At 38.3% G+C, this 26,491-nt stretch overlaps 1 protein-coding gene across 1 annotated transcript in view; it reads right to left on the bottom strand.

Annotated features, from left to right (window-relative positions):
- The window catches only part of ADGRV1 (adhesion G protein-coupled receptor V1), a 555,854-nt gene that overhangs the window by 477,524 nt on the left and 51,839 nt on the right, over positions 1–26,491 (bottom strand). Inside the window, exons 21-28 of the mRNA XM_008061062.2 lie at positions 24,645–24,821; positions 20,823–21,003; positions 19,015–19,217; positions 16,934–17,063; positions 11,290–11,370; positions 9,551–9,690; positions 7,293–7,902; positions 2,391–2,606 (exon numbers count right to left, since the gene is read on the bottom strand). Of these exons, the coding sequence (XP_008059253.2) occupies positions 2,391–2,606; positions 7,293–7,902; positions 9,551–9,690; positions 11,290–11,370; positions 16,934–17,063; positions 19,015–19,217; positions 20,823–21,003; positions 24,645–24,821 (1,738 nt within the window). The remainder of the gene's footprint in view (positions 1–2,390; positions 2,607–7,292; positions 7,903–9,550; positions 9,691–11,289; positions 11,371–16,933; positions 17,064–19,014; positions 19,218–20,822; positions 21,004–24,644; positions 24,822–26,491) is intronic.

Below are 26,491 nucleotides of genomic sequence, written 5' to 3'. Positions count from 1 at the left end.
CAAGTTGCTGACAGTGCTATTCTAGACATGATAATTGTTTTATCCATGTATTACTCATAATTGGTAAATGTAATATCATACAAGTTTATATAATCAATATTCATATGTATGAGGGTTGACAAAAATTATTAGGCTCTGGTTATGTTTAACAAGGTTTTTACTTTGTGTCATTAATTAAGTTTTAGTGCTATAGCTACTTTGAAGATTGTTTTAAGTTCATAAGTTTAAGTTCACACAATGATAAAGCTGGTGCTTCAAAGATAATAATAATTGCTCCACCGCCTATCTTAAGACAAAGATGTTTTCCAGGAGGTTGCCAAGCATAAGGGAAAACAGCCAAATCACCATTATCCTAAACTTAAAAGCTCATTGGCAATTTGCAACCATAATAATTTTAGTTGTGTTAGTTTTATTTCATTATGTTTCATTCACTTTATATGTTTATCCAGAGTAAAGATTAGTGTATGTATTTTCACAGTAAGTGACTTTCGTAGTTATTCTTTAAATGCTAGCCACTGTTGTTTGGTCAAGTTAATGGGCTTCATATTCCTACTATCACTAGGTACAATCTATAGTTTTGTATTAGTGATTTTAAGGCTTTTTTAATTACACAAGTGATGTGGAACCGAAGTCAAAGTAAACCTTGTATGCATTATGTTTAGTTTAAGTGAATCTCCTTTTACACTTATCTCAAGACTCATTAACTGAAAGTAGATAGTGTTTTTGGCTTATTCGTTTCTTCTAAAGACCGCTAGATGGTGGTAACTTTTAAAACATATGTACGTGAAGGAATTTTCTTTGTCTTGCCCCTTTTACAAATGCTATAAAAGCTTTCTGTTAACTAATAAAGAATGTCATCTGCTCAGGAAGCAGGTGTCCGGGAATATTGTGTCCGTCTTTCGCCTATCTGTCTCTCCTTCAGGAGATCTCACGACCTGGCAAAAAGGGCTGGACCCCAAAAGATACAGTTGGAAACAAAAGACTTTCCCACAATACTGGATTAAAAGCTGCTACCGAGAACTGCTCAGGGTGGCAGGAGCTTTGTTTCTGGTCAAACAGTAGGTAGGGAAAAGAGATATACTTCCTATAGAGAATAAGAGCTAATATCCTAGAACACTGACCAACCTCCACCATCTGCCAATGGGGGGGTGCTCCTTAAAGGCAGCTAGGCATTCTTAGGGGCCACTCCAACCCCTCAAATGGGTCTTTATGCATGCGCACACATGACATACACACCCCTCCCACCCCCCACTTGGGTGCTAGGTAAGCTTAGTTTATTGTCCTTTCTAGCAACTGTTAGGTCCAAATGATTTATTTTCAAAGATGAGACACAATGTTCCATCCATTCACACTCCTATTCCTCTGAGTGTACATGAGGAACATTCTAATTGAACAGCTCTCAGGGAAATCTCTCTAGGTGCTGGGGCTAGGCTATCAAAGTCTAATGGACAACAATTTCCCCATGTGTGCATGTCACAATGGAATCTTTGTGCTTATGCATAAAGCAGTTGATGCGAACCACTGCCTTCTCCGTGCTCTTGACAAATAAATACACAAGCAAGATAAGGAGGTGCAGAGACAAGGCTGTTGCCAAGCACTGAACACAGAAGGCTGCTCATTTCTTCCTGCATTCCTTAGTCATTTACACCCAAATCCCTTTTAAAAATAAAAACATACACACAGAGAAAGCCAATGTTTTCCTTAATTTACTTTCCGTAGGTTTGTGCATATTTTAACCATCATAGTTTTTTTGCTTTTTTTTTTTCTTGAGTTAGAGTCTCACTCTGTGGCCCAGACTGGAGTGCAGTGGCTGCTCCCGGCCACCGGCCACCGCAGCCTCGATCTGCTGGGCTCTGGCGATCCTTACGCCTCAGCCTTCCAAGCATAAGTCAGACTCTTGCTCTGTAACCCAGGCTGAAGTGTAGCAGCACAATCAAGGCTCAATGCAGCCTCAACCTCCCAGGCTCAGGCAATCCTCCCGCCTCAGCCTCTTGAGTAGCTGAGACTACAGGCATGTGCCACTACGCCCAGCTAATTTTTTTTTATTTTTTGTAGAGATGACTTCTTACTATGTTGCCCAGGCTTGTCTCGAAATCCTGGCCTCAAGTGATCCTCTTACTTCGGTCTCCCAAAGTGCTGGGATTACAGGCGTGAGCCACTATGCCCAGCCATAGCTTTTGAATTCATATATAATTTTGCCAACAGTTTTCAAAAGTTCTACAAATCCAGTGTGATAAATCTATAAAAGCTTTAGGTTTGTGCCTTTAAGAAGAGATGAGAATATTTCTAGTTAATTTGCTAATGACATCTTTGAGCTGCTTTGTTCATCAAGGATGCATGTCCCTTTGGGAGTCCCTCTGCAGGTACTGCTCCTAGGTGTCTTTACTCACCAGCTACTGCAGTGATTGGCACAGCTTTAAACTTCACAGAAACATCTGCAAATGCTCCTCCTGTTCTAGTCACATTGATAATGGGTCCCACATGGTTTTCTGCCACTCGAACAATTGGCGCTGAGAGCTGAAGCGTCCCAAAGGCATCATCATTGGCAATAATAATCAGATGGGCAATCGTCTCTACCTTCGGTCCAAGGCGTGGAGAATTTGGAACTGAAAGAAGATCCAAACAAAACACAGAAAGTTATACGAGGGGGCACCTCCCCCCCCCAAAAAAAACGGAATTATTTTTTGGAGAAGTGGGCTCCTTGTAGTACAGGCTTCCCCCACAGGTAAGTGTTCTAGAAACCCATCGGCATCAATGTACCAGCTGGCTGCATTCAGCTTCAGTGAAAAAATTTTTTTGAGATTCAATGCACTTGCCCATTTCATGATGGATGGTTTACAAGCACACCTGCCCACACTGTGTGACTGTTCAAAAGTTCTTGACCAAAACTGGCATGACCTCCATGCCCTACCCTCCCTATTCACCTGATCTCACCGTTAGTGACTTTTTTTGTTTCCCCAGATGAAAAAAGTCTTCAAAGGAAATATTCTGTCAGTGTGGAAGAGGTGAAAAAAAAAATGGCAGAGGCACTAAAAGGCATAAAAATTGAGGATTTTAAAAACTGTTCTGAGTGGTAGAAAAGGTGCCTTGATAGGTGTACTGCATCATATGGAGAATACTTTGAAAGTGACTGAAGTTTAAACATGTAAGAGTAAATACACTTTTGTAAATAAATAAATTCCGGATTTTCGGGGGTCCTCCCTCATATCTAAATTCTAAGAACTGGCCAAAGTCATCAGGGAACCTCAACAAGATTCTATCAGCCAAATGGGATTCTCATTTGGTGTTTTCTCTCTACTACAGATATTTAAAAATATTTATTGGTTAAGATATGGCAGTGTTAATCTAGACTTTGGGGATACAAAAGTAAATTAAACAGAAAATCCCTTCTAGCTTACATTTTAGGAGATTTTTTATCACAGAATATGTAACAAAGCAAGTTATACTACCAGAAAATTTTAGTATGTATTGGAAATTTAGCAAAAGAGAAAAAATGATGAGGGTGTAATTAGTCATCACTTTACATAATTACAACAGGTAATGATAAAACCTACAGAATGATGCTCTTCTAATTAGTTTCCTGCCATGCCATTAAAACAAAACAGCATTTATGTTACAAAACTGAGTAGGAAAGTAATTTAGTTCCTTGACCTCAAAAACCAGTTGCAAGTCATCATACTCTAAAATCCTGCCTCTCAAACAGCTTCACTGTCTCCCCTGACAATCCTGTTCCTTCCTGCCCAATCCTAGTTAACAGGTCTGAACTACTTCGTTGCTATGGTCTGAATGTTTGTGTTCCCCCAAAATTCATAGAGTAAAATCCCAACCTCTCCCAACCCCTGCCACCAGGTGACAGTATTAAGAGGTGAAGTCTTGGGGAGGTGATTAGGTTATGGGGATGGAGCCCTCATAAATGGAATAGTGTCCATATAAAGGGGTCCTAGAGAAATCGGCCCCTCATCCTTTACACCTTGTGAGGACACAAAAGAAAAGGCATTCATCTGTGAACTAGGAAGGGGACCCTCACCAAACACGGAATCTGCTGGCTCCTTGTTCTTGGCACTTCCCTGCCTCCAGAACTGTGAGAAATAAACTTCTGTTGTTTATAACTCATCCAGTCTATGGAAATTTGTTATAGCAGTCCCCAATGGACTAATACACTAGTTGGGAAATCAGAGTCAGCCTCAATGCCACATCAACCCTGCTGTAGGTCCGTGTGCTCAATAATTTTAAAGCTCCCCTTTTACTTGCTATTGATTTCAGAGATAGTAATGCTTGTTTTAAAGACATGTAGGACCTCCAAAAACTTTCCCTGACTTATTTTCTAGGTTTAATTCCAACCAACGCTCTAGCCAAAACAATTGAAAAGTGAACATTTAACACAAATGAAACATAAGCAAACTCTTACTAGAGATACTCAATTTTGAATTCATATTTGCAATACTTTGAGTATAAATAAAATTTAATGTTTTTAAATAATTTAAACTAAATGCAAGTAGTGACACCATTTAATTTCACTGATGGGACTCAGCCTATTCTTAATTATACCACAGTTAAAGTCATAAACTATGAATCAATATAATAAAATTAAATTCAACCAAATTAGAAAGGAATGACAGTAACAGAGTTGTAGCAGCAGGTGACATTCTCTGAGAGTGGATTACAGGCAGAGCATTCTTCAATCCCACACCATCTCCCTGTGGTAGGAAAGACTCTACCAAGGAGCAATCCAGAGGTACAAAGAAGTTGAGGCAGTTACCTAAGGCCTTATAACAGCACCTGTTGGACACAAGAAGTGTCTTGTGAGGGCCTGCCTGATCTACTGTTTCCCATCTTCAATTCCTCACCAAACCAGATACAAAATCTTCAGCTATCCATGACTGTTCCTCTGCCCTATACTTTCACCCAGATGTTACTGGCCAGTCTTCTCACACTGCCCTCCTTACTCACGAACATCAATGCTTATATTTCAAGCCGGGTAGCAAACATCCTATCACATCCTACGTTGATTTTGCCTATTAAATTTTTAGTGCAAATCACATGTATTTGCATGTAATTGTTCTTTAATTATCCCACATCATAGCTTTATAACTATTCTGAATTGTCCCAAGTATGTTGCATGGTTCCAGGAATACATTGAGCATAAAGTATATGTTGTTTCTTTCATCTCACAGCACATACATATTCTCCATATACCACTGTATTGATAAAAATTGCTCCTATTTGGCTGGGCACTCACACCCTTAATCCCCAGCACTTTGGGAGGCTGAGGCAGGAGGATTGCTTGAGTCCTGAAGTTCGTGACCAGCCTAGGCTACATAGCAAGACCTCATCTCTACAAAAAATTAACCAGGCATGGTGGTGCACACCTGTAGTCCCAGCTACTTGGGAGGCTGAAGCAGAAGGATCACCTGAGGTCAGGAAGGCAAGACTGCAGTGAGTTGTGATTGTGCCACTGCACCCCAGCCTAGGTGACAGAGTGAGAGCCCAACTCAAAAGAAAAAAAAGTTCACATTTATTGCATGTTAACATAAGCTAGATATTGTATTAATTTTTACATGCAGTACTATCATATTTAATCTTCATGATACTTCCATATTATAGATAGGGAGACTAGAGCTTTAAAACATTATGTGTAACACCTTATTACTACACATTGGTGCATAAGTTCTGACACCAACAGCCACATCTCCTAGCCACTGATATATGCTATACTCACGCCTGATCTTATTTCTGGTTCGAAACTGTGAGTTCCTTGAAACTCGGGCTGTGTTTTATGATTCTGACTTAAGAAAACTAAACGTTGGGTTTTATTTTCTTTGCTATTGTAAATGATCCTGAACCATACTTTAAAAAAGAGGTGGGGAGTATTGTGTGAGAATTTTAACCTTGACTGTAATCTGAAGATTTAATGTTCACAATTGCTCTATAAAATGAATTGATTTCTATAACCATGGACAACAATCATTTACACTATGGGGAAGAATGTTGCTCACTCTATACGTATATTCATCCACATACTCCAGTGAGGTAAATAAAGAACCCTCAATCCAGATGGCAGAACACAGGCCACATGCAACCCCTGGAATCTTACATTTTAAGCTATGCAACCAGTTCCCTAAAGAAGGTTTTACTTGTGTTCCTAAACATATTGCCCTAAAATTGATAACAAACTAGTATCACTGCTTTTTCTTCCTTTATTAGTTCCCTTATTCCAGGAAATCTAGATTATTCTCTTTACTTGAAAACACCTTTCTGGAGTCATAGATCCTTTTAGAAAGATGTGACTGATGAACAAGATACAACACAATAGCTGCTTTCAGCTCCACAAGCTCAAGTCCTGCTCCCTCCCAGTGCTTGACACACATACTCTCTGCAAACCAGCTGGCCAAAACCCAAGGAGCCCGGCCACTACTTTTCAGCAGAAGTTGTTGTGCCAGGTCCTCCCAATACCATTCTCATTCCTCATTCTTAATCCAATCAGTGCTTTCTTCACAAACGTCACAGTGACCCAACATTTTCATGATTTCTTACTGCTACACAACTCTGTCCCCCTCATGCAGCTGCTAGATCCACAAGCTTTCGTCAATACAAAGAGCTCCTGTTGGTTAGGGAATCCTCCAGAAATGGATCAAGATGAGAGAGGCATGGGCTCTTGTCCCTAGGACTGTCCTTGGACTCCTCACATTAATTCCAGAATGTTTTGGAAGCTACAATATACAGTACAATAGGAAGAGAGGCCAGTTGCCTATGGATTACATAAAAGGTTCTAAAATGTAGTCTGGGAATGTAACTGACTTTTAAAATATGTTTTCTTTTTTTTTTTTTTAGTTGGAGTCTCACTCTGTCACCCAGACTGGAGTTCAGTGGCCGCTCCCGGCCACCGCAGCCTTGCCTGCTGGGTTCCAGCGATCCTTCCGCCTCAGCTTCCAAGTAGCTGGAATTACAGGCATGCGCTACCATGCCTGGCTGATTTTTTGATTTATTGTAGAGATGAGGTCTTGCTGCCCAGGCGGGTCTTCGAACCCGCGGGCTCAAGCAATCCACTCACCTCAGCCGCCCAAAGGCGCAGGATTACAGGCTGAGCCACCGAACCCGGCTTTAAATATGTTTTCAAAGGAAAAAAATGTCCTGCTTCGAGTTGCCTTACAGGTGAACTTTTTAAGAAAATGCTCTCAAAGTTAGAGTTTACTATTTTTACAGAATTTCCTATTGCACCCAATTCAAAATTGGCTTGAATTAGGATTCTTATCACTACTACTAATAATAACAACATACTAAGGGATACTTACTTGGACGGTTCTGTACTTTCTCTATTAAAGTAGAGTTGAGTAATTCAATAAACACAGACTCCGATCTTTCTGGTTCATCATCATCTAAAATTGATATAGCTATCGTTGCCTCACTCTGATTAGCTCCAAAAAAGGCAAATCCAGAAGTTGGTATATAGTCTCTCCCTTGAGTTGCTCTGGCTAAATTAGGTGGAAAATAAGGTGGTTTTTCCATGTCATCTAGTGTTGCATATGAAACCATGACTTTTCCCATGAGGCCTTTCAACCTTATAATCGACAGCGAGATGTTCTGGGTTGCTTCTTCCACGTTAATAGGTCTGTTTTTCTCCGAAAAGATGAATACCCCATGAGGATCATCACTAGCCAAAACTGTTAATGTGGCATTAGTATGAACTCCCAAAGAACCCCTAGAGATGCTGAGGATTGACACAGAGAATGCCTTATCCAGTTCTGGCTCTTCATCTGGCAATATTTCCACGGTGATGTTGGCTGTCGTCTGCCCAATCTCAAACGTGAGGTTGCCAGAGGTGAAGGCTAGATCACCATCAGGATCAGAGTCTATGTTCCAATGCAAAGTCACCTGAGACAGAGCTCCATAATGTCTCACAACCTATACAATATTTAAATGAATTAAAGAGAGGTTGAAACCAATGACTCAAAGGTTTATAAACATATAACAGCAGCAGCATAATACATTTTAATGTTAAATAAGTGATTCTCAAAACTATGAGATTATTGAGGGCAGGGCCATACACTACCTGTCTTTGAATCTTAAAAGTGGAGGGTATTTGAAAGTTGATTGTTGTATGAAATTAAAAATTGGTAGAAATTTTCTAGCTTCTAACTAAATTACAGATGTATCTTTTATGCAGTTATCATGTCAGTAATAAATCAAATATGATTAACAATATATTATATTTAAGCATACATGAAAAATTTTATATTCACTACATAAATAATGTCTACTTTATTGTAAGGACTAGATTAATGATATTTTTCTGAAAAGTTCACAATAAAACTCACTTTTAAAACAAATCATATTTCTCTTTATCTTTGATATATTATGATAAACTCACCAAAAAAAAAATTAACCCAAGGTATATTAAAATACATTTAAGAAGAAACATATGCTTTTGTCAATAATATAGTAAGAAGAATAAGAAGCTTAAAAATTACTCCAAGTAAATCCCAACTAAAAGTAAATTTGGTTTATACAAAGATGACAAAATATTGGCCCCCTCCCCTGCCTTGGGAGGTGAATCCCCTCTCTCCCTCTCTTATTTACTTTCTAAATAAACTATATTATCTAATCTAAAATAAAACAAAATAACACTCTAAATAAAACTAGTGACAGTAATTTTATTAATTGGTCCTTTCCTTTAATCCATTATTTTTATTTCCTGAATAATCAGTTTCTATTCTCAAGTTGTGTGATTGATTCTACAACAGTTTATGGAAGACCCGCCATAATAGTACAGAAGGGATGTGTAAAAGTGTTTTCTTCATTATTTGTGTAAAATCTGAGGAAACTGATCAAGCTGCCAGCTCTTCTAAGTCACTGAACAATGAATCCTTCTTAATTTCTACTGGAACAAAGCAGACACACACACACACACACACACACACACACACACACACACACACACACACACACACACCCCATATAGAGTTGGTATTATCACTGCTGTGTTGAGTTTTTTCTCCTTCCAATAGTGAAGCCAGGACTGCAGTTCTAGGCTTGGACTTGAGACCTGCTTTGACCAAGTGGAAATGATGCAGATCCCTTCCAGAGAGAAGCCACAGGAGCCACTGTGAAGCAAAATCTCTAGAATCCCTGGTCCCTAAAGTAACCAATGAACAGAGCCCCTGGTCAGCTGAAGTTGGGCATACACACACTATGAATGAATACCAAGCTTTGCTGTATGAGCCACTGAGAGTTTGGAGATGTGTGTTACCACAGCCTACCTGAATTCATATAAAAGTCTATGTAAGATAAACACTCACAGGGCAGTTCTATTATATTCCCTAACGTTAGATGAGGAATTCTCTGAATAATAAAAGAAATCCATATACAAAACTAAACACAAAGACAAACGCCAAATCACTATCTGATTATCAATTTATATTGTCTGTGCCAATAGACTCATTTCCCTTCATCTACACAGATTTTAAAAAAAGCATAAAGCATAATCTCATAATACAATACAGTTTTTAAAAGAGTAGAAAGTATCTAGGAATGAAAAGGAAAACGTACTCACCTTTAATACAACTGTGCTGTGCCCATCTTCGGGTTCAGTTCCACTGACAAAGAGTGACTCAGGGCTAAATTCAAATACGCCATGAGCATGGTCCGAGGCTCCGATTATCACTAGAATCTGGGAAGCCACCCCTAGACTGGCTGCAGAAACAAGTTCCAACAAATACCAAAAAAAAAAAAAAAAAGAAAAAAAAGTTAATCAGTAATTTACAAACCTAAGGAAAACAGCCAAGGAGCAACGTTTTGAAAAGAATCCTTCCATTCATAGAGCACATTCTAATTTGTTTTAGAAAGAAAGGCAGACAGAAATGGGTGCCACACATATTCATGCTTTTATGACCTTTCTCTACTTTGGCACCAACGGGATGTACAAGTGCTGCATAAGCACTTGAAGATGAATAAGGAAAACTTGTTTTTCTTTTTCCTCTCTATGAAAGAGAACATTCTTCCATACAGAGTATAGGAGGAAGGTCTCCCACGACCTTTGCTGACCTCAAAAGAACATGAGCCAAACTGACTCGTACCTTTATGAAATCGTAAGTAGTTTCCCTATGATGTTAGCCAATCTGACTGAACAGATCCTGGGTTTCTCACGTGCATTAACTCTAGGCTTATTTTTTTCATCATATGGTGAGATGATAAATCTATTTCTCATGATCCCAAATAGTCCAACCCTGTAACTAAAGAGGAGCCAAGCTCTAAAGCAGCATTTAATTTTTTCCTAAAAATAATGTTCAAATTATAGTCACACCATAAGAAAAGGATTGGCTGCTGTGGGAAACTGTGGTGGGGGCGGGGGGCGGGGTGGCGGGATTGGCAGTAGTGGGAATCTTCAGGGGGAGGGCACATCTCATCAACAAGGGTACCTGCATAATGAACATCTGTATACCTAACCTTGAATTGTACCCCACATCCTTAAAATTTAAAAAATTGTGTTCGATTTTTATGCTGCATTAATGTTTGCAGACACGAAAATGAACAACCCTAAAAGTAACAGAGTAAATAAATACAGAGGATGCATGGGTATTGATGGAAGTTAGGAATGAGAGGAGTAAAAATGTGAGTTTCGACACTAAAATATACAACATGACATTGTAAAAAAGGAACATTTGGGGATAAGAGAGTGTTCTCCTTCAAGAAAAAAGAATATTCTAAGTAACTTCGGAAGGAAAAGAGCTGAGTCATGTTTATATATGAATCGACTTCAAAATGCATTTTCTTTCCAATATTCCCTTCATAGACTGACAACTATTTTCTCATTTAATTTTCTCCTAATTTCTTTTTCTCGTTGGTTTTGATTAAATTCTACGTGTAAAGACTCACAGTTCTTTTTGTACATAAAGTAAGTGTGAAGCATTTAATGTGAAAATACAAACATTCTATTTAATCTCTTTCTAGGTATTCAGAGCTATGTAAAATATTTTTCAACAGTCATTTTTACAAGTGACATTCAAGCAAAATTTCTATCAGAATTGGAATCAGGAAACAGCATTCAATGCATACAAGGAGGCTGCATTTCAGAGGCAGACTGGGACATGATTCTGACTTGAACACTTACTAGTTGGGCAACTGACATGGAGCAAGTAATATGTCATAAAGTTGCTGCAACAGTTAATATGATAAAATATGTAAAGGATCTACACATAGTAGGTATCAATAAGTGGCTAGGATTGTTGTGTCTAAAAAGAGAAGTTAAAATGAAAACATATAATAGTAAAGGACCTTGGAACAGCTGCTTACCACGTTTGTGAATAGCTGGAAGGAAGAATTCCATGTCCCCATCACCACTACCACTGCCATCAACCCTAAGGAGTTCAGCCACTTCACAAAGACACATACAGAGACACAACCCACACAACACACACGGATACAATGAGAAAATGGAGAGTTCTTAGAACATATCAAGCAAAGGGGAAAATGCAGTAATATCCACCCAATGACATGCATTCTTCTATAGGAAACAGATCATTTGAAGTGGTAAAACTATAACAGTAGTCAAGCTGTCAAATTACCAAAATTGTATTCATAGTTTAATGAAATCACCATGTAAATTATTTCCCATTTCAGCCAACCTAATATCATTTTAAAATTTTCACTTATTTATAGCAATATGCATTGTCTTCTAGCATCTTAGATATTTAAAACTTATTTATGTGTAAATATAATCATACACTTAGGCCTATATGCCTCTGACAATCATCTTACCATTCCCAATAACCTACTCAATTTAAGGAAAGGCATCTAACATTTCCCTCCATCCAAACATTCCAACTCTCACCGTATTTATCATTCTTAGACTTGATCACTCTCTTGCCACTGATCTTGTGGAAAGAACCCTAGACAAGCAGTCTAAAAATTCTGCTTCAGTTCTGGTTGTAAAAGATACCAGTTGTCAAAACCTTCAGCAAGTCATTAGACCTCTAGGTATCTCAGTCTTCTCACATATGAAAGGTGCTGCCTTAAATGGAAGTATTGTTGCTATGGTCTGAATGCATCCCCCAAGGTTCACAGGTTGGAAATTTAATCCCCAGTGCAACAGTGTTGAGAGATAGGACCTTTAAGAGGCGATCAGTTCATGAGACCTCTGCCCTCGTGAATGAATTAATGTTGTTATCTTGGGAGGGGGTTCGTTATTGCAGAGTGCAGCTTATAAATGCAAGCTCGGTCCTCTCTTGTTCTTTCACCATGTCAAGCCTTCTGCCACACTATGACATAGCAGGAAGGCCCTCATCAGATGCAGTCCCTCAATCTTGTATGTTTGAGACTCCAGCACTATGAGAAAAATAAACTCATACATTTGTAAATTACCCAGTGGTATTATGTTATAGAGGCACAAAATGGGTTAAGAGAGTTGCAAAGATCAAATAAAATAATGGAAAATAAAGAATAGTATAATAATATAAAGTGCCTTGGCAATAGATGAGGATTATAATAAAGAGAAAGTGGTTATAGCATTTCCTCTAATATATCATATACCCCAACCATTATTTTACCATCGTTTGCAAACAAGTAAGATAGGGCAATGAGACAGCAATGGAAAAGTAGAAGAGTAAGAAAAGCAAAGCCACATCCACACATGCGTGCTTCTGCCAACATTCTTGATGGACATGCTGGTTTAAGATCTCCCTGCTCTTCTGTTTTTGCCCTGTTTATCCTCAATAGGACTGGGATATACCAGATGTGAGGATTTATGGCACCTAAAACCACCTTAGAGAACCTGAAACCATCTTAGAGACTTAAGAGGTAAAATGAATTTCCAGCAAATATTCAGTACGTAGTGGCTCCCACATTGTCCAGAAGTCATAAGAAAGATGTATGAAGTTCAACACCATACATACTTTGGCTAGCACAAAACCTCTACTCTGACTGTGGCTACTTGATGTAGAATTCGTTTTATAGACAGCATAAAATAAGAGGTGCTCCCTTGACTCTCAAAAGAATTTCGTTCTATAAGCCACTTCATATATTAGGCAGTCTCTATATATGAGTCTGGGAGTGGAGGTCATCTTCTAAATCCATTTTCCTCCAATTCCAACTCACTGGGGGTAAAAAAAAAAAAAATCAAACAATCTGCCACTACTGTTTCCTAAGAAACTGCAAGGTTGGGTTACAAATGAGTATTCACATTTAATTAATACAGTAAGTCCCAGCCAGGCTCGGTGGCTCAGCCTGTAATCCCGCGCTTTGGGAGGCTGAGGTGAGTGGATTGCCTCAGCCCACGGGTTCGAGACCCGCCTGGGCAACTTGGCGAGACCTCATCTCTACAATAAATCAAAAAATCAACCAAGCGTGGTAGTGCACGCCTGTAGTTCTGGCTACTCGGAAGGCTGAGGCGGAAGGATCGTCGGAGCCCAGCAGGTCGAGGCTGCGGTGGCCGGGAGCGGCCACTGCACTCCAGTCTGGGCGACAGAGTGAGACTCCAACTTAAAAAATAAATAAATAATAATACAGTAAGTCTCCTACATAGGAATGAGTTTCATTCCAAGAGCAAATTCAAAGTCCAATTTGTTCTAAGTCCAACAAAGCACTCAACTAACACAATTGGTTACACAGAACCAGCTGCATCACATTGCTTTTACACTTGCTTTCAGACATCCTGGGCTTGAAATAAAGATTCTGTGCTACTGTACTCTATACAGTACTGTACAGTAAAGTACACAGAAGCACAACCACTTGTAGAGGATGCACACAGGTGACAATGTACGCAGGTGACAATGTAACTCACATGACTGGACATGCAAACATACATTCACATCTTTGAAAGTTCACAACTTGAATATTCGTCCATAGGGGACTTACTATATGTAACAATGCATATACTAGGGATATGGGGGAAGCTTTTCAATGAATTTGCATGTATCACTATGATCACAAATGGTTGTATGATCACAAGTACCATTATTATCTCAAGACTATCTGATATTCCATTATTCATCAATATTAAGTAACAGTCACTTGCATTTTCTCTGTTACATAGTGTTTTTAGCTGTAATACAAAGGGCAGCTATTCAAATATTTTGTAGAACCTTTTTATTAATGAAAGTCTTGTCATAAAAATAACAATTTGCAGATGTGAGGACTTGCCTCTGGAGGACAAGCAAAGCCAGGCAGGTCACCCAGTGCATTCTACAGTGTCCCACATTCAACCACGCTGAGGCCCTGTGCGATCCAACTCCCCACTCCCAACACTCACTTAGTCTCCTTTGCCTTCACTAGTGGTTTGGGAACACAGGAAAGAAAAATGTGACATATTTACCCCAGAGTCCTACTGGGGTAAAAATAATTGCAATATTTCTGTCCCACCAATTCTTTCTTTGGATGGCTTATATATTATGACTTTCTTCATCAAAAAGATAAAAGTAATAACAATAATGAGATAATAATACTAGATTGTATTGTGGAAGGGACTGTCTCGAGTTCTTACACTTATAAAGGTAATACAATGCACATCACATGCTTTCTATAACACTCCCAGGAGCACCTGATAATTAAACACATTAATACTTCTGCAAAGAAACATATATAGTCCAACAAAATGGCATAAATATGATAAATAGCCTCACTTAATGTAGATGAGTTTTGCCATGAAATGAGTTTTAACTCCAAAAATTTTTGATAGTCAGAGCTTTCTGACTATCCTAATTTGAGGATAAGGTATTCTTGACCTCTTTTATTAACAATCATCATCAGATAATTGGTTATCCCAAACGACTATACTTTACCTGTGTTATATATGGAGCTAGCTCTAACAGAGCTATAGTAAAAATTGGAAAAGAAGGAAAAGAGAGAGGTGGTTTTAGGGTCATCTGCTATGAGTGACAACTATAATTTGGTGACTGGGTACAATTGTACTACTTCACCCTAAAAGCATATTGACTCTAGGAAAAAATAATTGAGTAATAGAAGGGGTTTTTTTAAAAAAAAGCACAGCCGGGCACAGTGGCTCAAGCCTGTAATTCCAGCACTTTGGGAGGCTAAGGCAAGTAGATTGCCTGAGTTCAGGGATTCGAGACCAGCCTGGGCAACTTGGCGAGACCTTGTCTCTACAATAAATCAAAAAGTCAGCCAAGCGGAAGTTCTGGCTACTTGGAAGGTTGAGGCGGAAGGATCCCTGAGCCCAGCAGTTTGAGGCTGCAGTGGCCATGAGCATGCCACTGCACTACAGCCTGGGCAACAGAGTGAGACTCCAACTAAAACAAACAAACAAACAAACAAACAAAAACACACTAGGTGGAATCTATATAATAAACAGAGATATTACTCAGAATTAACCAAATCTATCTAAATGCAACCAAGTTGGATATTAATTAATAAAACAAATACTCGCCAGGCTCGGTGGCTCAGCCTGTAATCCTACGCCTTTGGGAGGCTGAGGTGAGTGTATGGGAGGCTGAGGTGAGTGTATTGCCTGAGCTCGCGGGTTCGAGACCCGCCTGGGCAGGCGAGACCTCATCTCTACAATAAATCAAAAAAGTTAGCCAGGCGTGGTAGCGTGCACCTGTAGTTCCAGCTACTTGGAAGGCTGAGGCGGAAGGATCGCCAGAGCCCGGCAGGTCGAGGCTGCGGTGGCCGGGAGCGACCACTGCACTCGTCTGGGCGACAGTGAGACTCCAACTCGCACTCGTCTGGGCGACAGTGAGACTCCAACTCAAAAAAAAAAAAAAAAATACTCAGCAGGGCCCAGTGGTTCATGCCTGTAATCTCAGCACTTTGGGAGGCCAAGACAGGAGGATTGCTTGGGCCTAGGAACTCAAGACCAGTCTAAGTAACTTAATAAGACCTTGTCTCTACAAAAAAATCAGAAAACTAGCCAGGAGTGTGGCTTGCCTGAAATCCTAGCTAATTAGGTGGATGAGGTGTGAGGATCACTTGAGCCCAGAAGTTTGGTAAGCTGTGATGGTACCACTGCACCCCAGGCTGGGTGACAGAGTGAGACCTCAACTCAAAAATAAAACCTCAAAATTCATGTAGAGAAATGGAAATTACTTTTTACCAAAAAGAAACTATCAATCGGAAATGATTGATTTATATCATGTTACCATATATAATTATATATATTGCCAAATACAGAGGAGGGTATCAAAAAAACTTGGAACTTATTTTTTATAAATTGTGTATTTATTCTTGTTTAAACTTCAGGTACTTTCAAAGTACTCTCCATTAGATGCAATATATCTATCAAAATGCTTTTTCCACTGCTCAAAAGCTTTTGAACTTAATTTTGATACCTTTTAGTACTTCTGCTGTTTTTTTGTTTCACCTCTTCCACATCAGCAAAGTGTTCCCCTTTGAGGACTTTTCTCATCCAGGGAAACAACAAAAAACAATATCTCAGGGTGAGATTAGGTGAATAGGGAGGGTGGAGCACAGAGGTCATGCTGTTTTTGGTCAAAACTGCTGAACACTCAGCCTGGTGTGTGTAGGCGTGTTGTCATGGCAGAAAAACCAGTCACCTGTTTGCCACAACTCAGGACATTTCTTCAGCAAATTGTGATGCAACCTTCACAAAACTTCAAGTTAAAAAACAATGGGTTTCTAGAACACTTACCTGGCGGGGGAAGCCTGTACTACAAGGGGGCCCACACTGCAAAAAAATAAATCTGGGTTTTTTTGGGTCCCTCATATCATATGCTATGATATAATGTGTGTGTGTGTGTGTGTGTGTGTGTGTGTGTGTGTGTGTGTGTGTGTGTGTATTTATATAAAATGACATGTTACCATATATCTGAGGCAATTATTAATCTTCAGGATGCTCTCTCAATTTATTCTGCTTCATTTTTAAAAATAAAGTTAATTCAAAGGAACACACATCAGTGATAGGATTTACTGGCATCATAGTGGGTGGATAAGAAAATATCTGACATTTTTGAATCACCAGTCTTACCTCCTCCCTCCAAGTTTAACAGCTCAACTTTAAAAGATTTTTCCAGCTCAGGGACAGAATTATCAGTGATATTGACAGAAATATACTTATATCTTTCTCCTGTTTGAAATTCTAATGTGCCAGCAGCACTCTGAAATACAAACAAAAGATTCATCCATTAGATCATAATTATTCTGTATAAAAGTTTGTAAAATAAGAATGCTTGCTATGTGCCAAATTGTTATAAATACTGAAACAGAAGAACATAAGTAAAAAAAAAATACAAAATTAAAAACATTTCAATGGCTATAAATAGTGTTCAATGTAAATTCTAAATAAATATTCTCCCATTAAATCAAGTAGATGTGTTTTTATTTTTCTTAGTTGCCTATTCATCAAAAAAGTACTCAACGTAAATTAAGAAATCCTAATGGGTGACTTCCACAAGAATTACTTCAATTAGATGCAAAGAATTCTCTTGACCAAGCTTATGAAATTATGAGTATATCATTTAGAATCTTAAATACTCAGTGCTTAAATAGTGGCATTTTGTTCTGAGAATCTCTCCAAACATTTATTATCATTATCAGACCATTTGACATTAATTTTTGCTTGACTATACTTGAAATTGCAATTCATAACATAGCTCTCTCTTCAGAAAAGTCACATACTTAAGAAAACAAACAGTAAATCAAAATCAAAATCTTAAAGTGATTTTTCTTCCATTATTTCATATGACCATTTTACCCTCAAGTTATGAGAATAAATTTTACAGATTTTAAAATTTTTCTAGTGTTAACTTACAGGCAATTATTTCTCATTTTATGGAAATGTTAACAATATTAAAGCTAAATTGAGGAACTCAAATGCCAATTCACTTGATCACTGATGTGTTTACTGTTCAGTATTTATCAAGCACATGGCATGTGCACTGTGCCATTTCAGATGCTTGGGATTCAAAAACAGCCAAGACAAAGCTTTGACTCCATGGAGAACATTCTAGGAGTGTTAAACATGTAATGAAATAATTCAAGTAGAATAATAATCACTGTAAATGGCAGTTAGGAGGAAGTAATTAACTTTGCCTAAAGTTTGGTACTCAGTGGAATAATTCCACAAGTCTTAACAACAGAACAGAATTTGACTGCCTTAGGAAACCATCTTACTTGATGGTTATATCTATATACCTGGCTACGCTTCTTCTGGATACATATTCTTTTCTGGTGTTCTATAATATCATGCTCTCCTGTTTTTCCTAGCAGACCCTTTTCAGTGTTTGCCAATTTTAACATTCTCCTTATGACCTTTAATAACTGTTGGAAAAGAGATGAGTATCACAAGTTCTCACTCATAAGTGGACCTTGAACACCTACCGTATTACTATAGGAAAGGTATTGAAAGTAGCGGGAAACTGCAGGGAGGGGTTCAGGGGTGGGTAGCTGGGACTGACAGTATTCGATATCCACCTGGGGAAGGGGGTCACACCTCAACAATAAGGGTACCTGCACAATGGACATTTGTATACCTAACCCTGAATTGTACCCCACAATTTCAAAATAAAAATTAAAAAAAAAAAAATGTTGGACATCAGACTCTAGTCTTTTTGTCTAGACATACCTATCATACCATAGGCTGTTAATAAAACTCATTTCTGTCTAGTTCCAAATCCCTGTGTATTTTTTGCCAGTTTCACTTGGAGAAACAAATAATCTAAAATTGAAAAGGCACGATACATCATTTCTTTGCAATTTTGGTTTGCTTGACAGACAAAGGTTAGAGGATGTAAAATATTTAAGAAACTTAATTTTTAATATATTGATCAAAACCTGTAACATTCAAACAAATAATACAAGCTAAGCCTATGACAAGTTATAGGTAGGGCACAAAGGAAATCAGTATGGTAGCTATTTCAGTGTCAACTATTTAAAGTGCAGTGAGACACTTTACATAAACTTAAAAAGCCAAACCTAAAGGCCATCAGTGCTTATCTTCCTCGTTCAGTATGGTCCAGGTACAGTGCAAGTCCCTTTCAGCCCTCCAAGAGAAGGATTGTGTCTGTTTCACAAGTGCAAATACAGCTCCAAAAGGACTGAGTGACTTGCCTGGTAGTCCTCGGGACTGAATGCTGTCAGGGACACGGTTCTAAATTCCGCAGTCACCCTGCCCAGAAGTCCTTGTGCTCGGACGACCAAAAGCCCGACTTCTCCGTCCTCCTCCTGCACAGTGATATTTGGGACAATGCTTGCAGGCAGGTTCATTGGGTCCCCAGGCTGAGGGGGCAGCCCCGTGGAGAACTGCAGCAAGCCTGAGAAGACAGAGGGCATAGGGCATTCCTTCTCCGATTATCCGCCGAAGAACTTCTCATTTGAAGCAAACTTGCGAACTGTATTGATCACCAGGCTAACGCAGACAGTCATCATTTAGAAAGGATTTTGGTGAGGATTTGATTAGCATGCTTTTGACATGGAATATGTTTAGAAGCTTTCACAATGTCAAAAATTAACTTGCTAATTTTCCTTGCCTTTACCCAAAGATTGTTTTTTTGTTGTTTTTTTTTTTACAAAAGCATCAATAAAAGGAATACTGATGGAGTTTTAAAATGTTTTCAAACATTTACTCAAGTCATTTTACAAAAGTCTCCAGAAATCATTCTAGAACTTACAGTAGAACAGGATTAACAGCACCCTAAAGGATCTACAACACTTTTTAAAAAAAAATTTAGCTATGAAAACTAGAGTTGAAGAGCCTCTTGGGTTTTCTACCAAGACCTTTTAACAGATGTTCTTTATTTATTTCCACAAAAAAAATCACTTTTCAATATGGAAAACATTCTCATTTTATTAGGATAGACAGCTATGATAGTTTTCCAATTAAGAAAATTATCACTTTTTAGCAAAAGACAAAAAGAAGTTAATATAAATAGACAGTGACAACTTCACTTCTTGAAGCTTAATGAAATGTAAATTACCAAGCACTTCAATTAGGTGTTAACAAATCACCAGAGAATAATTTTTATTTATTTATGAATTCATCTTTAATTTTAACTAAATTAATTTATTTATTGACTCAGTGTCTTACTCTGTCACCCAGGTTAGAGTGCAGTGACAGGATCATGGCTCGTCACAGCCTTGACCTCCTGGGACTACAAGTGCATCCGTCATACCTGGCATTTTTTTAAACTTTTTTGTAGAGATGAGGTCTCGCTATGTGGCCTAGGCTGGTCTCAAACTCCCAGGCTCAAGCCATTCTCCCCCCTTGGCCTCCCTAAGTGCTGGGATTATAAGTGTAAGCCACTGTGTCTGGTCTTAGAAGATTTTTTAAATTCAGGAAATTTTAGTAGTCATAAATACATACTCTTTTTTGCATCTTAAATATTCTTTTTTTTTTTTTTTTTTCAGTTGGAGTCTCACTCTGTCGCCCAGACTGGAGTGCAGTAGCCGCTCCCGGCCACCGCAGCCTCGACCTGCTGAGCTCCGGCGATCCTTCCACCTCAGCCTTCTGAGTAGCCGGAATTACAGGCGCGCGCTACCACGCCCGGCTAATTTTTTAATTTGTTGTAGAGATGAGGTCTTGCCTGCCCAGGCGGGTCTCGAACCCACGGGCTCAGGCAATCCACTCACCTCAGCCTCCCAAAGGCGTGGTATTACAGGCTGAGCCACAGAGCCCAGGTTGCATCTTAAATATTCTTGCAAAAACTTTCAAAATCATATTATTGAAGATCACAAATTGATCTTTGTATTTTCTTTCACAATGTCCATCAAAATAGCAGTTCAGTAGTTAAAGAGCTTAGAAGTTAGAGGATGTGAAAGCATTCTACTTCAATCATTTGCAAAAAGCTCCTTAAGATGTTCTTAACAAAATTAAGTGCACCCAGAGAAGAGAGAGTTACTCTTGCAAAACCAGTGATTACCGTAGGGATGGTCACTAGCTTTAATGGTGATATCTGTTGTTTCCTTCTCGGGATCTATGCTTGCACCACTGGTGGGGGTTGAGCCTAGCTTCCCATCTCCAGGAATGGCAGACACCAATGTCACACGGAAATACTCGTTCAGTTCAGGAATATCATCATCAAGAACATATATATTCAGGACCTATCGATACAAAAATTCAGAGGCATAAGCAACAAAACATGTGGAAGTTACTCACCAGAGGAAAATTAAGTAGCCAATTAAATCATATCTAAATGAAGTTACTATTTAACATGACTTATTTCTACATAAATTTAAATACAGAAACACACATATATATGTACATATGTGTGTGTGTGTTTACACACATTTATAAAGAAAAAAAGATAAATCTGAGGTGATCAATTCCTTAAATAATGGGTGCTGTTATGATCTGAATGTCTGTGCTCTCCAAAATTCATACACTAAATCAAACCCCCCAAGGTAGTGGTATGAGGAAGTGGGGTTTGGGGGAGGGGATTAGGGCTTGAGGGCAGAACCCCCATGAATGAGATTAGTGCTGAGGGTGCCATGTGCCCTCCCAACATGTGAGGACCCACTGAGAAGACACCCTATCTATGAAGCAGAGTGCACCCCTACCAGACACAGAATCAACAAGTGCCGTGATCTTGGGCTTCCCAGTCTCCAGAACTGAGCAACAACTTTCTGTTGTTTATAAATTATTCAGACGAAGGTATTTTGTTACAGCAGACCAAACAAAGGCAAGGGCTGAGCAGTAATATTTTCTGCCTAAAAGTATTCTATACATGCACTGATATCATATCATTTATTATATCTTGACATATATTACATATAGTCATATATAACAATATATATCAACATAATATCATAGATGCTTTGTACCAAAGACCATGGTATTTCCAATCACAGGTAGAGACTTCACAGTTTAGGAACTGCGTGTTCCCTGACAGGGTGTGGAAGGGCAGTCAGCAAGAACAACATATGTCTACCTACTGCCCGCTTATGGAAAGCCTGACATGCTCAGTAGCAATATTTTAGAAAGTTGCTTCACAATGAGTCCGAGAAGTCTGGCAAAAGCAATTAATCCAAAACAAAGATATAAAAGGATGCAGGATGAACTCAGCTATGCTCTACAAAATTTAAGAGTTTCGAGTGAAAAAATAATTTCTTTTTTCTTTATTAATTGAACAAACATGTTTTGACACATGCTTTTACTGGGGATAGACATGGCCCTAGTCACTAAGTAGCTCACGATCTATTGCAGGAGACAGGTCTACGAAAAAACATTTAAAATGTCACGTAAAAACATCAGAACAGATTCTGTACAAAACAGAGCAGTGAGGAAACTAACTCTACCTGGAAAGGCTTTACAATAGGCTGGCCAGAGCAAGTTCTAATGGAAAGTTGTAAGTAATAACAGGGAAGGACACTAAGCAAAGAATCACAACCCTGGCAAAGGCAGGGACAAGAAAGTACGTGACATAAAAGACACCGCAACTGGGTCACTGAGGCTGGAGGAAGAGATGAGGCTGGATGGATAATGAAGAGTCCGATCATAGGGCCCTTTTGGCCATCATAAAAAACGTAGGTTTCAAATAATAGAGAGTGAAGATAAACTGGAGTCCTAAGCAGAAAAGTGACATCATGAGAATTGTGTTAGAAGAAGTACCATGGCAGAACGTTAGTGGAGTGGGCAGAGCCAGGAGGATGAGTGAGGAGGTGACCGACCAGAAATAGTGAAATTCTGCACTAATCAGTAACCAAAGAGATAGGCAAAAATAGGTAGATTGCGATAGTCTAGAGGCAGAAGACCCAGGCTCAATGGCTCGCTAAATGTGGAAAGTGAGGGGCTGGAAGATGTCAAGGGGGACTTCCTAATTTTTCCTAGAAAAAAAGAGTGACAAGAGTCTGAAAATAAACTCTAAGTCCAAATACACTCTGAAACACAGATTGTTGGCTTCAAAGCACCTGAAGAACTTGTTTTTTTTAAATGTAGCTTTTCTAGAGATTTTGATTCTGTAGGTCTGAGGCAGAATTGGAATCTGGTTTTTTAACGTTCATTTTAATCATATTTTAAATTAAGGAGTAATACAAGGCACAGTCAGTGTGCTCAGAGAAGAGGTGCAAAAATGACACCTACTGACCAAATCATGCCATAATTCATGAACTAAAGGGAAACAGAAACTTTTAATTAGGTAATAAAATATTTTAAATAATACTTGACTGAAACATTTGCAACTATTTCACTGACCAAATTTAACTCTTATCTCTTTCAAAATGCATATACGCCTACTTTAAAGAACAATGATCTCCAGTTATATTTTTATTACATAGTAGGCAAATTTTCCAGAAGAAAATTTGGCCTATCAAGTCTTCTTTGCCAAGTAGATGCATTAAAACATTACCACACGTGATCATCATTACGTGATAAAAGAACACCAAATCCAAGAAAGAAGTGAAAAGAAAAAGTATCAGAATAAAATGCAATCCTGTAAATTAAGTAAGTTAAGCTTTATGAAAACTTACTGGTTGCTTGATTTTCGTCATCTTACCAAATATTGGTAGAACCTTTATCATGGACCTGCCTATAGCAAGGAATTTCTGTTGTAAGCTATTTGTTTCCTTCTTGTCCCAAATTATAGAGACCTGATCATTTTTCCTTAGCTCTTAGTCTTTGGATCTAAAGAATATTTTAAAGATTTCCTCAATTTTATTTTTTTATCTACTTAACTCCTGAAGTCCTCAATAAGTCTATAGCCATACCACCTTGAACATGCGTGATCTCATCTAAATCCCTCAAAAACTTCCTCAAAGATTATTTATTATTTACTATGTATGTATCCCTAATGATGGATAAGCGAACTACATTTCAGTATAATAAACTATACTGATATGCATATACCAACATGATCAATATTTAAATATTTTGATAAAGGAGGAAGCCTTATCCCAGTTTCACTTACCAAAAGTGTCGTCTAGGAAGCATCTATTCCAACATAGACTAAGGTTCATGGAAAGTTTTTTATGAAACTGAGGTCACTCATACTTTTGAAGCACAGAAGAATTACCTCATTTCTCCAAATGTAATGCAAATAAAATAAGATTATAGTTATAAAAATTTCTCACTGGCTGACTGGAAGAGCACCATTAAGAATTCTGTGGTTTCTCAAATCATGGAATTAGCAGCAAATTGGACAAAGCTGGAGACCATCATACTTAGTGATCTATCACAGAAACAAAGAACTGAATATCGCATGTTCTCACTCATAAGTGAGTTCTGAACATTGGTCACATTAGCACAGGGGAAGGATCAGCAGTGGATGGACACTGCCAAGGGAGAGAGGGAGGGAAGCAGCAGGCACGTAGCATCACAAAGGGTAACGAATTCTAAACCAGGGTAAGTGAGGGCCAGTTGGAGGTCCAAACTTCACCTGCATGAAGCCTGTTTGTGTCACTAATCCTGACTTGTGCTCTACATATCTTCAATTTTAAAAAAGAATAATAATTCTGTGGAGTCTCACTGAATCAGTAATAGCAAAAAACCCACAAGGTTTTTCTAGTTATGCCATGTTTATTACATAGGGATTAAAGAACAGATAAAAGATTAACATATATTATTCAAAATTCTAAATATTTTACTTTGCATATATAAATACAAAAATATTTTATACAAAGGTTATACTTAATATCCTCAATATATTCAATTGCTTACATAGCAAGAAGCTATAAAGAAATGACAGAGCAAACATATCAAGAGAAGCCTTCCAGGAAGCCTTTAAAGAAACAAAGATGGCAGGGTTTACCTCTGATCTCTGCCAAGGAAGGAACGTGATAGTTCCACTGGCATTGGCGAAATCATCAACAAGGTAATTAACGCCGTCAGATTCGATCTGTGAGATGGTGTAAAAAACGTGCACATAATCCAGCGCTCCTCTGGTGCGCTCCACCACACAGGAGATGGTGGATCCCTCCTCAGCCATCTGAAATTGAGCATAAATTATCTGTAGGTACACATTCAAATCAGTGACCCCATTACAACGCCTTCATGAAATCCTTTTATCACAAACTTAATTCTATCGCTTTCTGCCTCTCTCAAAGGGACCCAGGAGGCCTCTGCGTTCCCTCAGAGATATTTTAGACTGTCACTCATCAAGCGTTCTCAGGCGACTACAATGTCTCAAGAATTTTATTGGCGACTATGCAAGTGACTTATATGGTGCCAAGTCATATAAAGGGCTAAATGAGTTATTTTCCCCCTTAAAATATAGACACACATAACAAAAATGCTATATAAAAATATTACTTCCCTTTATAAAGAAATACATGTGCATTTTATGTAAAAAGCAAACTGATTCCCAGGTAATCTCACATAATCTATCACAATGAGAATGGATTTGCATCATTTTCCTACCCCAAATGTAATCCGAATGAATATTTTGGCTTTTTGTTTTGCTTTGTTTTGTTTGTATTTAATTACCTTGTTCACTTAGAAAGATAGAATCTTTTGAATGAGTTAAATTAATAAGCCATTAATCTCAACATGTAAATATTTAACCCTTCCCTTTTCCGCAAGAGGTATGGATTAAAGAGATCCAAGATACACTCAGGATGGTGGGATGGTTTCTTACAAACTTAAATTTTTATCAAGTCAACAAACATTACCATACAGCACTCAGGGTTTTTTTTAGGGGGTGGGTTGTTTACACTCACTGCAGCCTCAACCCCTGGACTCAGGTGATCCTTCTGTCTCATCTTCCTGAGTAGCTGGAACTACAGGCACATGCCACCATACCAGGCTAATTTTTTTGTAGAGATGAGGTCTTGCTATGTTGCCCAGGTGATCGTGAACTGCTGGGCTCAAGCAATCCTCCTTCTTCGGCCTTCCTAAGTACTGGAATTACAGGCCTGAGTGACTGTGCCTGGCCAAGAGAAGCTTTTTGTATGCAGGAGTCACATGAGCAAAACATATCTGATTGTATTTTCTTTTAGTAAACTCTTCATCAAAATCTATAGCTTCCTGATTATTTTCTGTTTTAAAAGCAAAAAAAAAAAAAATTCTATCCATATCCAATAAAAGCTTGTGCAGAAATATGCTACATATCAAAATTGTAAAGAAAATCTAATAAACTAGTATTTTTTAATAAAGGAAACTATGTAAAGTCCCAATTAGGGAAAAGCCTCAAAATATCAAGGACTCATAAAATAATCCCCTAGGATTCTTGTTAAAACCCTATCTTTAATACTTACTAATTTACAGAGAAATGAATAATGCCCGAAATTTGCTTTAAAAAATATTTTACCAAAAAAGATAAAAGAAAATTGGCAAAGGTTGATAATTATTGAAGCCAGGTGGTAGACACACTAGGATCCATTCCTGTATCTTTTTCTATTTTTGTGTATAACCTGTATATGAAATTTTTCATTTAAAATGATTTTTTTTTTAATTCACATTTTTGCCCCCCCTCCCCAGCCAGAGAGCTGATCCAGCAAAGGGGTCTTGAATGAGGAATTATGTCCAGTCATAGACATTAGCTATTTCCAACAAGGTCATCCGAAGGCAACACTTTGAGAAATATTGGACTCAAGGCTGTAACTATTAATACAGAAGGTGATTAAAACATAGAGAATGAATATCTAAAAGGGCTTTTCT

The sequence above is a fragment of the Carlito syrichta genome, unplaced genomic scaffold (genome assembly GCF_000164805.1).
Source record: "Carlito syrichta isolate Samal-C Ts95f unplaced genomic scaffold, Tarsius_syrichta-2.0.1 Scaffold305037, whole genome shotgun sequence".
Taxonomy (NCBI): domain Eukaryota; kingdom Metazoa; phylum Chordata; class Mammalia; order Primates; family Tarsiidae; genus Carlito; species Carlito syrichta.
The sequence above is the reverse complement of the archived record's forward strand: the minus strand, read 5'-3'. Positions and strand labels throughout refer to the sequence as shown.